This window comes from Melanostigma gelatinosum (genome assembly GCF_949748355.1).
Source record: "Melanostigma gelatinosum genome assembly, chromosome: 23".
NCBI classification, from domain to species: domain Eukaryota; kingdom Metazoa; phylum Chordata; class Actinopteri; order Perciformes; family Zoarcidae; genus Melanostigma; species Melanostigma gelatinosum.
Window position 1 is genome coordinate 3782603 of NC_136656.1, and position 14009 is coordinate 3796611.

The 14009-nt window shown below is 41.9% G+C and overlaps 2 protein-coding genes and 1 long non-coding RNA gene across 3 annotated transcripts in view; 2 read left to right on the forward strand and 1 right to left on the reverse strand.

Annotated features, from left to right (window-relative positions):
• LOC306796771 (E3 ubiquitin/ISG15 ligase TRIM25-like) overlaps positions 1-738 on the forward strand; it is a gene marked incomplete at its 3' end in the record, with an annotated part of 3514 nt that extends 2776 nt beyond the window's left edge. Inside the window, exons 5-6 of the mRNA XM_079295840.1 lie at positions 29-133; positions 715-738. Coding sequence (XP_079151966.1) covers positions 29-133; positions 715-738 — 129 coding nt within the window. The remainder of the gene's footprint in view (positions 1-28; positions 134-714) is intronic.
• An 883-nt stretch (positions 739-1621) lies between these two features.
• On the forward strand, positions 1622-5849 carry mrpl48 (mitochondrial ribosomal protein L48). Its single transcript, XM_079296043.1, has 8 exons — positions 1622-1759; positions 2000-2058; positions 2406-2437; positions 2604-2683; positions 2915-3084; positions 3287-3389; positions 3512-3601; positions 5594-5849. The coding sequence occupies exons 1-8, from the start codon at positions 1739-1741 to the stop codon at positions 5669-5671; spliced, it is 633 nt and encodes a 210-aa protein (XP_079152169.1). The 5' UTR covers positions 1622-1738; the 3' UTR covers positions 5672-5849.
• Positions 5850-6267: 418 nt separating this feature from the next.
• Positions 6268-9370, reverse strand: LOC306796366. The gene is made up of 3 exons (XR_013773049.1): positions 8560-9370; positions 8343-8378; positions 6268-8180 (listed from the first exon to the last, which is right to left on the reverse strand). It is a non-coding gene; the product is annotated as an uncharacterized lncRNA (long non-coding RNA).
• Between the last annotated feature and the right edge of the window lie 4639 nt (positions 9371-14009).

The following is a 14009-nucleotide window of genomic DNA, read 5'->3' on the forward strand; positions in this document are numbered from 1 at the left end:
ATCATCAGGTCATCTTTCAGATCTCCAGGAGGAGGAGGAGCAGGGGGAGAACGAAGAAGAGACTGTGGAGGAGGAAGAGGAGGAGGAGGAAGAGGAGGAGGATGACGATGACGACGACCTGGATGACAGCAGCGTGGAGGAAATGAGGAGCGAGGGGGAGGAGGAGGAGGAAGACGACGAGGAGGAGGAGGAGGAGGAGGAGGAAGACGACGACGATGACGATGAGGAGGAAGGACGTGACCAGAGTGAGCTGGCTGACGATCTTTACAGCCCAGAGGAGGGCGACGACGAGGAGGAAGACGATGAGGAAGATCCAGGAATTTAACTTGTGACAGGATTTCTATACTTGTATTTTTACAGTTATTAAAGCACTTTGGACAGATGTTAAGGTTGTAAAATCTGTTTCGGTGTTGCACTCATCGATTCAAATGTCCCATGTACAGTTCAGGACTCGAGCAGCTACCACGTTTTGCCTCAAACCCCTTCGACAATATTGTGAGACGACCCCACTGGATGATGACGGAGCTTCGATACAGCTGGATTTAAAACGGACTGTGCACTGAGAATGTGCCGGTGTGATTGCTCAACCTGTGTCGCTAACTGCTGAACTCAACTACGGTGCTTTATAGTTGAAGACGTTTGCTGTATTCGTCAACACACGGATGTGAATGTATAATGAAAGAATGTGGCTGGAGGCATTTTTATATCGAACAGGTGCTCGGCAGAGAGAGCTTCTGAAGTAACTTTCCAAGCATACGGAGGAAGATGTTTGGATTCCTGGAGTTTCCCAGTTTTCCATCACCACAGAAAGCCTTTTGACCGGCATCCGTATAGAGGCCGACGTATGGATTGTTGTGATTGTCTCATTCATGCTCCAGTTAAACATTGCAAGCCAAAGAGTAAGAATGTGGGGGGGGTGCATAGATACTTTTAAAAGTTTTGTTTGCTTAGCATGACATTAGAAAAGTAAATGTGATGTTTTAACAACAGTCTAAGTAGGCTATATGATGACTTTGCTTTTCATAGTTGTGCTTTAAGAGCAGTTAATGCATTGTTAAAAAAAGTCCTATGCACAGTTCATACATTATTCTCAAAATATCAGTTTCAGGTGATGAGGAGTTTTGCACTTTATGTAAGACCAGAAGTATTTCAATGTTAAAAGTTAATTTTTTTTTGTTGATGCGAGTGATCTTGTGAGGGGCCAAACTGAAATGATGAATCTATAATAATAAAGCCTGTTGAAATGTGCAAAGTTGACTAGCTGTCCTTTTTGGAAATATGACAAATGCAAGAAAGTACATCAAACGTAGAGCTGGGAAATAAAGCAATAATAGATAGATTTTGATTCATAAAAAGTGTTTTTAAGAAGGATATTCTCATTTAATTTAAAGAAAACTATTATATAGTAATAGGAGATTGTCATTGAGCCAGCAGTCTCACAGTTTCTTCCCAAACATTCACCACATTATTACACGCAGAAATACGCAACATATAATAAATTCCCCACACAACGTGTCGCTTTAATACAAATATGAACAAAGCTCCAAATCGTATTCACCTCCCGGAACGTTTGTTCTGACGGACATAAAGTAGAACTGAGTACCCGGAAGTCCTGTGAGTACTTCCGGGGTCAGTAGCAGCAGTCGGTGTGCGTATGTTTTGAATGTTTTAACTGTAATTACATGTACGCAGTGTGTGTTTTCCGCCCACACCAACAGAGAGAGAGAGAGGCTGAGCGATGAATACCGTCTTTCGAAAGGTATATATTATTATTTTAGTTTTCTCTCCGTTCAATTTTACGTTTTTTTCCCCACAGAGGTCATAGCTGCAGCTCTGATAGTCAATCCACATGTGCATGTTACAATAACATTAGTCCGAGTTTAACTGTTTTGTCTCTGTATGTTTGCGAGCTCGTGTGCAGATTAAACTTGAACTCGCCTAACGATAATGTTGAGAAGCGTGTGCTGTATCGAAGCTGATTTTATTCTGTGTTCTTCAGTTGCAGGTGTCTGTCACGCAACAGGCGTTTGTGTTGAACCAAGCACTTACATTATGCCGGTAAGTCTTTGCATTACTTCATATAATAACGCCTTCAGTTAGCCATGCAAACAAAAAAAGAGTAAAGTATCACTTGGGTATTCATTTCACACCTTTGTTGGTTATGACAACATTTTATGCAACAAAGTAACTGCAGAGTCAGGAAGGTATCAACATCACTCCAACAAAATATGATGATCAGACGAGTTGTAAACAAGCCCACATTTTTATCTGATGGAAAAATATATACTTGCAATACAAATACTTTTGATAAACTGGTTAGCCACAGGAATGCAGATTATTAACTTTTTGCCTAGTAGGTCCTAAAATCCTCTCTTTCTGACTCACACTTCCTGTTTTATTTAAAGGGCCACACCATCCGTCCAGCATCCTGTTTGGAGTGAGTATTTCAAAGACCGTTATGAATGAAACACTTTGTCCTTTGCATGTAAAATACTGTATTTGTGTTGCTGCTATCGGACGATCTCTCGCCTGTTAAATGTATCCTCATGGGTAGCATGTTTATAGAGAATGTTTCCATCGACACATTTTCTTTTTATTCTCAGCTTCTGTAATCGAAAGACATTACAGAAGCATGCCAACACACGGGATCGGGAGGTGGAGACATCTTTTACCTAGAGAAGCGGTAAGACTCTTAAAACCTCAGTTATTTCTTCTGCACACTCTGCCTCTTGATGATCAGGCAGAATAGTTTGAGGGGATGCAGTTACCAAAAACAAGTACTCACTCAAAACTCTTTTCGACTGTCCATTTTCAAATGTTTGAGTATTTTTTATACTGTATGTCCAATCTGGACAAGAGGAAATGTAAATGTCCGTTGTAGTGTCTCATGTTTCAGTTATTTTTTTATTTTTAGCCAAAGAAAAAGAAAGACCGACACCAGATGAAGGAGATCCTGGCAGAGACGGACACAGCCTACGGGACTCTGAATGTGAATGTGTCGGGTTACGACATGACGTTGGTGGAGCATTACTCCCAGTACATCCACAACCTCTGCAACCGGCTCGGCATCAAAGTGGCAGAAAGGTGAGGATATTCAGAAAAACACATTTATTTATTTATTATGTTTAGCTCAGTTATGGAATTGGTTTACTTCATATGGAGGCTGACAAGAAACTGTCAGGATAAGCCGGAGACCTGCAGCAGTTTGTTTGAAATGATCCCACATAAATACGTCATTCAACAGCACAAAGTATTTTTTTTCTCAGTGGTTGTGTTTCACATGCAGCTATGCTTTGCCGACCAAGACCACAGAAGTCATGCTGCTGCAAGAGCAAGGCACCAAGATGTTTGTTGACGCCGTCCTGAAGACTCACTCACGAGTCGTCCAGGTAAAACCGAGCCGCTTCAAGGTTCCCTTTTACCCAGAAGGGCTGTATTTTCTTGACTAGTTCTCCTGAGGAACTGCGATGACCCGACCAGTGAACTGTGTTTCATTCGTCTGTTCGTCTAGTTGAGCAGCCTGAACGCCACAGCGTGTCCCGTGTTCATAGACGTCCTTTTGAAGAATCAACCAGAGGGAGTTCAGCTCTCTGTGCAGGAGGTGAGTTCATCCTGACGCCCGCTCTGCCACATTATACTTTAGGACAGGGGTTCTTAACCTTTTTGACCTCGGGGCCCAACTTTTCAAGTACAAAGTGTCCCGGGGCCCACTCTGACTATATGCATCAAAAGTGTCAGACAACCTGTAGGTCATACAGAAACAGAGCAGTGGGCCTTTGGAGTCAGCAAAAATTTAAGATTTTTGTCCGCATAAAATAAAAAAGTATCTTTCAGTATAAATAACTGCCGGTGGCTGTATCTGTACAGGTAAAGGACAGTATAGGGCTGTAACTACACTATCAGTGAACAACTGCCTCAAATTTGAAGAATTGGACAAAGTATGACCATTCTACAGAGTTTCTTCATGAAGAGATCCAGGCGGAGCTCTAAAAGGACATTTGGAGACCCAAATGGCCACATGGTAACCACATGATATTCTGACACACTAAAGGTGTTTCTCCCTTTATATTTTGATATTATATTATTTTCCTTTGATTTTTAGCCTTTGCAAATTGCAAAAACTATGTATATATGGTCGAAGACATGGTGTGTGAGTAGCGGACTTGCTGTGCTTAATGGCTGCGACCGAGCGCACGAACGAGAATGAGAATAGCTCAGTTACGCAAACGTTGGTTGACGGCTTATGGAAGAGGAGGATAAGGTTTGTACTATAAGTACTAGCGTTTTCTGAAGGCAGTAGCTCCATGGTAACATCCGCTAGCACGTTGTCGGGTCTGTAATGTGTCTTTTTCGTCTAAATGCTGCAAGATACGACTTGCAGCGGTTATGGCGACTTTGGACAGTGTGTGTGTGGGCTCCTTTTGTGGAGGAACCATAAGAAATGAAAGAAAATCGATGATTTCTTTGCAAAGATGAGGATTTTGGGCATGCTGGGATACCAAACACGGACATGTTTTGTGACGTATTTGCGCAAACAAGCCGTAGGAACGGGAGGGGAGGGGATCGAGGATGCCGGTGTTGAACAGGCAAAACCCTTGTTAAATAAATGAGATGATACAATGTGATGATCACAAAGACATTTATTATCATGTGTATGTAAACATACACAACAAGAAGCCCAACAGACTTTTCCTCGAGCGTTGGATGTTTCGTCGCTACGTGTCGCTTTATTTTTGAAGGCTTCAGTGCTTCGTTTGATAGCATTAGCCCACATTCCACACACTGAGCCCTCGGCTCTGCCTCGTTGCCTCCGTTCACAAAGCCGTACTTAAGAAAGTCAGGGTTGTACTTGCGCACACATTTAGACTTTTGGGGGGTATAGCACCACTGTCGTCTTCATTTTTTCTTTTTAATAACTTATCCATAACTTTCGCTACAGGCTAGCGGCTAGCTGAGTGTCTTCTTCTGCTTATTGCAGCTTGTTAAACAACTGACTGACGCATTACCGCCACCAGGTGGTGGGAAGCTGTATTGTAACTGAGCGTCTCATGGACAACAGTGATATCTCTGGTGTCTTCAATTGATAACCTATGCGGTCCCACGGCCCTCGCGGCCCACAGGTGCAAACCTGATCGTTTTTCGCAGCCCTCTAGGTGGCGCTCGCGGCCCAATCATGGGCCGCGGCCCTATGGTTAAGAATCACTGCTTTAGGACACCCAAAACATTCCACCCATACGTTAGGATTTTTGTGTGGAAGGACATTATCTTTTAGACCCTAACCTCATGGGAGATGAATTCTGATTGATGACACTCGTCAATAGATCCATTAAACACTTCACCTTCGTCTCTTAATCTAGGCCGACACATAGTTTTTACCTGGCTATTGACAGATTTGAAATATTGTGAAACGATTTAGTATACAGTCAGGTGTCCACATACCTTTGGTCACATATTGTACAAGAACCCAAATTAAAGACTTCTTCATGATGCAAGCCCTGAGCGGTTAAACTAACACAGGTCTACGTTAAATGAAGCACAGATAGGTTTAACTTTAACACGTAAGGATCTCTCCTCTTCCCGTTTTCCCTCTCAGCACACCGAGGCCGATTTCCATGCGCGGTTCAAGGGCCGTCCGGAGCTGGAGGGGCTGATGGCTCAGATGGGCAATTAAGACCCGTGACGGTCTCAAGTCTGATCTTCAGAGGATCCACCTCGTTTACCTGTTTGGGTTTCTTTATTTATTCTCTGGCATTTCTTAACTGAACGCGGTGATCATTTGCATAAAATGTAAAAACTGTTCTTTTGTGACCTCTGGAAAATAAAACTCTCCCTATTTTTTTCCAATTTCAGTCATTTTTAATGCTTCAATTCTGTTTCTTTAGAGTAAATGTGCACAAAAAATGTCAAGAAAAGTGGCATCTGCTTTTTCCATAGAGTTGTGTGACACGACTGCCTTCCAACACTTCTACAGTCCTGTTACCTGTGCCTTGATAAATCAATGTCACATTATTCTGGTTTAACCATTTAGCTGAAGGGACCCTGTTGGTTTTTTTGGTAAAACAAAAACAAACAAACCAGCCTTCAATATTTTCCTTAATAATACAAACTCTAACATTTAGTCCAGCTCTTTAGCAACACGTGTTCTTGTCTTCAAGTTTCCTCCTGAACTGCTTGATTCCACTAAAGTTAATAATTCAAACGAGTCAAGTGGAGTTCAATATGTTTAATGCAAGATGAAACAGATTACATGTAAATCAAGCTGGTCCATGGAGCACCTGGGTTCAGAAAATACACACATTCATCACGTTCAATACCTCCTGCTTGTGGGGGAGAACATGCCCCCAAAACGTTTAGTTTCTGTTCCATATTCAATATGGTATCTTATCTCGTGCCTCTAGGTTTCGTTTCTTAGTCAATCCCTCCTGTACATTTTCCCATTCAAGGTTTTTAGCCTCTCAAAGCCACAGTGAGGATGCAATTTCATTAAAATCTCTGCACACACCAACCCGCCCTGCACAGGCCAGTGATTTAACATCGTATGGAGATATTATAAAATATAAGCAGTGAAAACAAAAGTATGTGCTAAAAAAACGAGTTAATATATTGACAGATTATTGGTTATGCATTATTATATACTTCACAAATTTACTTTTTTGACACCGTAGGTGGAGCTCTGCCCAGTTTCTGGCTAGATGAAGACAAATCTACGCTTAAAAGCTTTGTAACAGTCAGACAATTTAAACAACAGAATATAAAAAAAGGCCCCTATGTGTATCCTTTACACTGGGTTTGCGTGACCCATATCGCTATTTTCCACTGAGAGAACATCTTTCTTTGGTTGTTGCTTCATGAATCCATAAATGCTTAAATAGATAAATTATTAAAGTTCGAGAAGCTTAATGTCTTAACAGGTCTAGTGTGTGTAGGACTTGGTCAGGTTGCAGATTACAACCAAGTGAAGCATCTCAGTGTAACGAGCGTGGAGGAGAACTTTAGGGTCTGACGTCAATGGCCCTCTGTAGAGCTAGTGTTTGGTTCGTCCGTTATGGGCTGCTGTAGATGACCCGCTTCCCTTTGTATATATAAACGTCCCATTCTAATGTGACAAAAACACAACGATTCACAACTTCAGGTGATTATACACTAAAGAAAACATACCTTTTAATATTATATTCCATTTCTCCAATAGATCCCCCTAAATCAGGAGTCTCAAACTCCCGGCCCGCGGGCCGAATTCGGTCCGCCACGTCATTTTATGTGGCCCGCGAATCCCCCATCAAAAAAAAAAAGTAAAAAAAATATATATATTTTTTAAAAGTTAGACTAATAATAATACAAATATCTCCATAGTCGAAATTATGAGATAGAAAGTCGAAGTTATTAGATAGAAAGTCATAACTATGATAGAAAGTCATAATTCTGAGATAGAAAGTCAAAATTATGAGATAAATCAAAAAGATGGGATTGACAGTCAAAATTATGAGATTGAAAGTCAAAATTATGAGATTGAAAGTCAAAATGATGAAATAGAAAGTCAAAATGATGAGATACTTAAACAGTTAGAAGCAGCTCTTTGGCTGGTTACTGCACATTTAACATGGAAATGTATTGTGAGTACATTGAAGACTAATTTAAACTGAATGCAGAGAGTTATTTAACAATATGTTTCGAGTTGTTACATTTACAACCGGCCCTTTGCGGGCGACCATGATGCTGATGTGGCCCGGAGTGAAAATGAGTTTGAGAGCCCTGCCCTAAATGCTACACAACGTTCCTTTAACGAAGTCGCTCTTTTCATCTAAACTAAAAGTGTTTTCCTGTTTGACCAGCATTAAGGATGCTAAACATTGTATGGATAACATTGTGCCCACTTATTGTCCATAGCTACAGCGATTCTTTTTACTTTTACGCTTCGTTCCTTTACTCAGATCCCTCAAGCTCAGCGATGAGAGGCCTCATGCTTCTCATCCCTTTTAGGATTTTATAGAGTGCGTCTTTGCCACCTGACGTCAAACACTGCAGAATGCCACTCATCTGGTCTTGTGCTTTGTTTAAAGATCCCAAAGTCTCATAGTTCTCTTCTGAGATCCATCCCCCGTCCTTCAGCTTATACAGGATGGCTCCTGTATCGCTCACTCTGTTTATCAGATCTGTCTGATGGAGATCCACAAACCGCTGACCTGAAGCAAATAAAAGCAAAGCAAGCGAAGAGTGAACACCAGAAGTTGTTACAGTCATATGTGGAAATTATAACCCAAGGAACAGAAAAAGAACCGCAGAACATAACAATCATTTTACTTATCATTTCTCAATCCTAATTTTTATTTATGCATATTACTTACCTCCAGTGGTATCTTCTGGTGTTATTTGTTCGGGTTCTGAGCAGTGTAATGGAATGAGATTTAATTAGTGGTGCACACAGAAATGAAAAATAACATTTAAAAAAAACATTCAACAGCAATGTTTATCTCCAAAAACAATGACAACTATTTATGTATTTCCAGATGCAACAATTCTGTCAGGTAGATGTTTAATTATGCTCAAGTTATAGTACATTACCCGTCTTATCCTCGGCTGCAGGTTTTGTCTGGATGGCAAAGGCTACAGGACCTCTGATGGTAAATCCGAGGTAAAAGGAAACTCGCCGTGGTGTCCAGATGCTGTTTTGGTGGTTTGCATCCACCTCAATCAGGTCGCCATCAATAGATGCAAAGACTCTGTAGTTTTGTACCACTCCTTCAACTTTGACAAGGCGTGCTTGGACCTCGGGAACTTCGAAAATCTTCTCTTTGCTCCAATCTTGTTTTGTTTCCTCATTTTGCTGTCGGAACAAATTTTCGAGGACCTTTCTGTGAACAATTCTGTTCAGGTCTTCACCATTTCCAATGAAGAACAGGGGCCGGAGGTACCTCGATCGAAAGTGTATCTTATACGCATCTTCGTAAGATTGGTGCATCCGCCGAATTAATTCATTGAGGTCGAGGACACATTTGGCTTCGCTGCCTGTAGGCCAGCACAGGAGGAGGGCTAACATGTGGAGCTCAGGTGAATCGTTGGGGATCAGAGGCATTCTCTGTTTGAATGCAGCCAGATGTTTGCAATCAGAAGGAGATATTGCTCCCATATTTCTTAACATGATGTGAGCGAGGATGTAGTTGACCAGAGCTGCAACTGTATCTTTCTGAAGAAAGATCTCTTCCCACCATGTAGTTATTTCTTTGAGGTCCGATTCAGTGCATTCTCTGTCAAGACATGAGAGTACTCCAGCCGACGTGTCCGCGAGGCTTTGTTTGAGCTTCTGGATGAGATCAGCGCCTTTTTGTCTGAAATCTTTGGATGGGGAGTTTCCGACAAAGTACCTGTAGCACTTTGAGGTGTCTCTGGAAATGTACGCGGGATCGTCTTTCGTGTCAGGCTTTGAATAAGTCAGATATTTATCGAAGAATGCACATTTTCTCTCGATCTCATCTCTGAGGCTGTTTATCAGATCGTTAAATCTGAAGAGTTCGTTGTCTCCAAGTGATTCCAGGACAGAGCCCAGGGACACATTCTTTGTGAGAACGTCTCTCCAAATATCGTTCTGACTGACGAGCAGCTCATACACAAGGTTGCAGACCTGAACATAACCAACCTGCCCTCTGGTGTTAAAAACATTCGAGACTTTGGTATTGCCATCTCCTTTCATCTCCGACCCACATTCATTTTCAGCCAGTGTTTCTTCATGTTTGAAAGCTTCAATGGCCTTTGATGCTAGTTGCAAAATTTCTCCTGGGTTGGCAGGACGCTCTTTGTTCTTCAAATGGTTCTTATGGACCTGGCCCAGTGTATTAGCAACAAAGGAATTTAGAGGATCTCTTAGCTTTGCTCTCTTTGCCCACATTTCAGCCTGATTGTAGTCTTTCAGTTCTGTGTAATAAAAACGAGCAAGCGTTTGTGGAAAAAATGGATTTCGCTGAAACAGAAGTGACGCGACCTTTAGAACTGACGCACTCTGTTTATTGTTCTCAATCGTTTGAATATCTAGAATGAGCCTAGAATACCTTTCTTTAAACTCTGTTCCATCGATTGGATCCTCGTCTTTTGGTTTTGTTTCTCTCTTGGTGAGCATGTCTTTGATGAAACCAACCAAAAACGGAGGGGTCTCATCAAAGCACAAACAAGTCAAGAAGTTTCTTGCTGTGTCACTTCTGGTCACACCGGATCTAGCCATCAATTCAGTGCAACACTGTGCTATCATAGGGTGAGCCATGCAGACCTTTTTTTCAGATCTTCCATCTTGTTGGAATGTGATGATGAGATGGCTGAAGGGCTCCATCCTCTCCTCCAGAGAAAAGTCTCCGTGGCGGTAGTCGTCATGTTTGAAGAAGTCCATGCACTGGGACTCCAGGAGGAACGAGCCTGGTACATAAGCATTGAGCAGGGATAAGAAGGCAGCGAGCTGGGTCTTCTGTGGTCTATTGGCTTTTTTGGTGGTTTTGAAAACAGAACATGCCTCTTGGATGTAAGCCTGAGAGAAATTAGTTTGCATTATGTTAAAGCCGTGGAATTGTTTGTGTTCATCACTGTACCTTGTGCTCAGTTCTTTCTTTTTCTCGTCAAATTTTTTCTTCTCTTCTTCAGAAAGTTTCTTTTGTAGGACGATATTGTCACGCTGTAGAACCACATCCTTTCTTACACAGTTGAGTAAAATCGCCACAGGTATATCGCTGCGTACCTGTATCTTCTTCTCAGCAATCGTCATCTTAATGGCGTCTTGCAGTTCTTGCAGTTCTTTTATCTTCTCATCATTCACCAACAGCAGCACAGTCTTGTGGTTGCCTCGACTGCCTGCTGTGAAAAGCTGGACCACCTCCTCTGCAACCTTTGTGATGTCTGAGGTTGAGTCCATTAGAACAGCACTCGTGTAGGTTTTCCTCAAGTCCCACAACACCTTCATGGCCAATGTGGTTCCCCCGCATCCTGGCTGGTGGAACAGTTGAACAGTTAATATTCCTGGGAGTTTTCTCGAATGTCTGCGAATTGTATCCACAAGTGTGTCGTATCCATCTCGTTCGATGAAGGGAGTTCCAGTGCCATCTGACTCTCTCTGTTCACTAATGTGAAAGTTTAACCATTTGGGTGGGGCCCCTCTGTAAAAGTTTTCCTCTGTCTGATGAAGAAGTTCTGGAGGGAAAGACTCTCCTTCGAACTGATTTGCATCGAGAACATCCAACAGTGAGAGGGAATGTTTGATTTCTAATTTTCCACTTTTAGCGGTGGACAGGGCTGCTCCACTTGCCATCTCAGACTTTCAGTTTCTTTTACCTTATTAATGTAAAAAAAAACAAAAAAGAAAAGTCGAAAAAAGAAAAGTATGTTATCTTGGAATGAGCTATTGAGCAAATGGTAGAACACACAAATGAATTCGGAACCTTTGTAGATTATGGGTTTATATCATTGACATAATGCAACCCAAAGGGTTCCACGCACACGCACGCACGCACGCGCACACACACACACGCACACACACGCACACACACGCACACACACACACACACACACACACACACACTCTCTCTATCTAGGACAAACATATATGAAGGAAATAGTGAAAGTAATAGTTATTAGTATAAAAAAGTAGCCACAGGTCAAGGAGTAAAATAATAATAACCTTTCTGACTACTGTGCATGGCATCATAAGTTCATATATTAACATTACAACAGCACTCATCTTTTTAGACAAATTGAAACTTCACCATGTTTGCAGTATTAAAATTGTTCTTACCTTTTTCCAAATGTTGCAGAAGTCCTGAACATGTCATGCACGACATTGTGAACGATAACTGCTGAAACCTGAAGGGTGTTGGAGGTACATATATGCCACATGCCACCCCCACAATGGGTGTGACTGCAGAGAGATATGTGAAGCTGTGAATGCCAGATAAAGTTATGTTATGTGTTTGTAGCAGTCATTCAAGGTTTCATTTGCTTCCTTCTTGAAAATAAGGCAAATAAAAAAGTTGAATGAGTGAAATCTTGTAGATTTGGCCTTGTGGATGACAAATCCAAAGATGTCTTTTGGTATTGCTGTGTTATTTTCAATGTTTGCTGTGAGTATCGTTTTATTGGAAATGCCAAGGGTTTCCTGTAAAGGGAGGGGTGAGGTGTTTTGATCGATACAATGCAGAGGACAGTGAATAAGTACCGCCGTCATAATCAAAGCAACTTCATCACCACAGCTGTACAAACAGAAAAAAAGTAAAGAAATGCCTTATAATAAAATTAAACAATCTACTGGTTATCATAGTGCACTTTCAGTTTAATTTCCTTTACTCCTCAAGAGGAAACTTAATGCATTCCTTCATTGACAGTTTGTTCCTGTGGTGATTTAAACTTGTTTGTCAGGTTTCACCAGTTGTATTACATCTCTGTGGTTGACTCGTTCACATCGATGTATGAACATTGAGGTACAAGCACCAAAAGTCCGACATGACACCTTTATAATACTTGTTTTGTTGAAACAATAGCTCACAATAGTTTACTCAAGGAGCTGGTACCAATTGTTTTTTATAAATATTAAATATTGTTTGGTCAGCGTTACATTGACTGTAATCCGTCATCTCCAATCAAACTGTCTGCAGCTGTGTCTTAAAGGGACAGTTCCCCTCAAAATAATAGGGGAACTGTCCTCGTAGATCTAGTGCAGTAATCCGATTGTTTTGTTGTGAGTTGCCTAGTTTTGGAGAAATCGGTCATAGAGATGGCTGTCTTCTCGCCAATACAATGGTACTATATGCAGGCCCGGCGCGAGGGGCCCGCCCTGGGACTCGGTTGGGCCCGCCCTGTCAGTCACTTATCACACGTAAAAAACAATTACAAAAATAACTATCTTTTCCCGAATAAATGCATACTATAATTATTATTCTACTACACTTAATATGAAGTTTGCTAAAAAATAATTTTAACCACTTTTGGTTTGGCATAAAAACGGAAATGACAAGTGCAGCGCGGGCCGCAGCTGCGAAGTGCCGTGCGAACCGAATAGGCTGCTCAACAGTACTAGGAGTTGTGATCCGAGTCCGAGATAGAGAGATACGGAAATAAAAGATGGATATACGACGTTTCTTTCATAAACCGCGGAGTGTCTCAGAGGACGGGGACAGAGCGCGTGTAAGCGAAGCCGGGTGCTCGCACGCACAGACGTCTGAGGAGATTGACAGCTCCAGAGAAGCTAACGTTAGCCACCCCGTCGAAGCTAGCAGGCAGCAGAGGTCCTCACAGCAGGCATCTGAACCAGCAGGAGATCTGGGCATTGATCAACCCAATCAAGTGGTGATGAAGAATTACCCATCAAGCCTATTTTCAGGTAAAAAGAGATCATTCCACAGCGCCTGGCACACTAATAGACTGGCTGGAGTATTCAGTTAATGCAGATGCTGCATATTGTTACCCCTGCCGAAATCATAGAGGAATTGCCTAAGATCTAAGATCACAGACAGTCGATGCTCCACAAACGAAAGGCCAACCTGATTATGCTAGCTTTCGAGAAGGACTTAACAAAGAAGTTCAGGAGTGAATGAGGGACACTGTCCTACGCAGATTTCACTCGGTGGCCAATCGTCGTCTCCCGCTCTACTAATGGTGAGTTATCTGGTTTTATCCAGCCTCCTGGCCCTATGGACTAGGCTAAATGATTGGTTGTAGGCCTATGTGTTTGTTCTTTCTTGGAAAAACAAACAAATATGTCATGCAAAGCAATGTTTTCTTAATTTCTGTTGTAGGCTAACTGTTGGTAGGCCCTTTTCGTTGTTGCTGTGCTCCGCTCCGTTTCGGACAAACTCCGGACAGTGTGTTGTTGTAGAGTGTGTTGTTCTTGTTGTTGTTAATGTTGTTGCTGGATGTGCCTATTTTTTAAATGTCTTGTTGTGGCTGAATCTGCTATCTGCTGATCTTTCAATACACAAGTTGACCTACTATGCTGCCATCGGCTGTAAAAAAACAAAAAACAAAAAACGTGCCCCCCCCCCCCC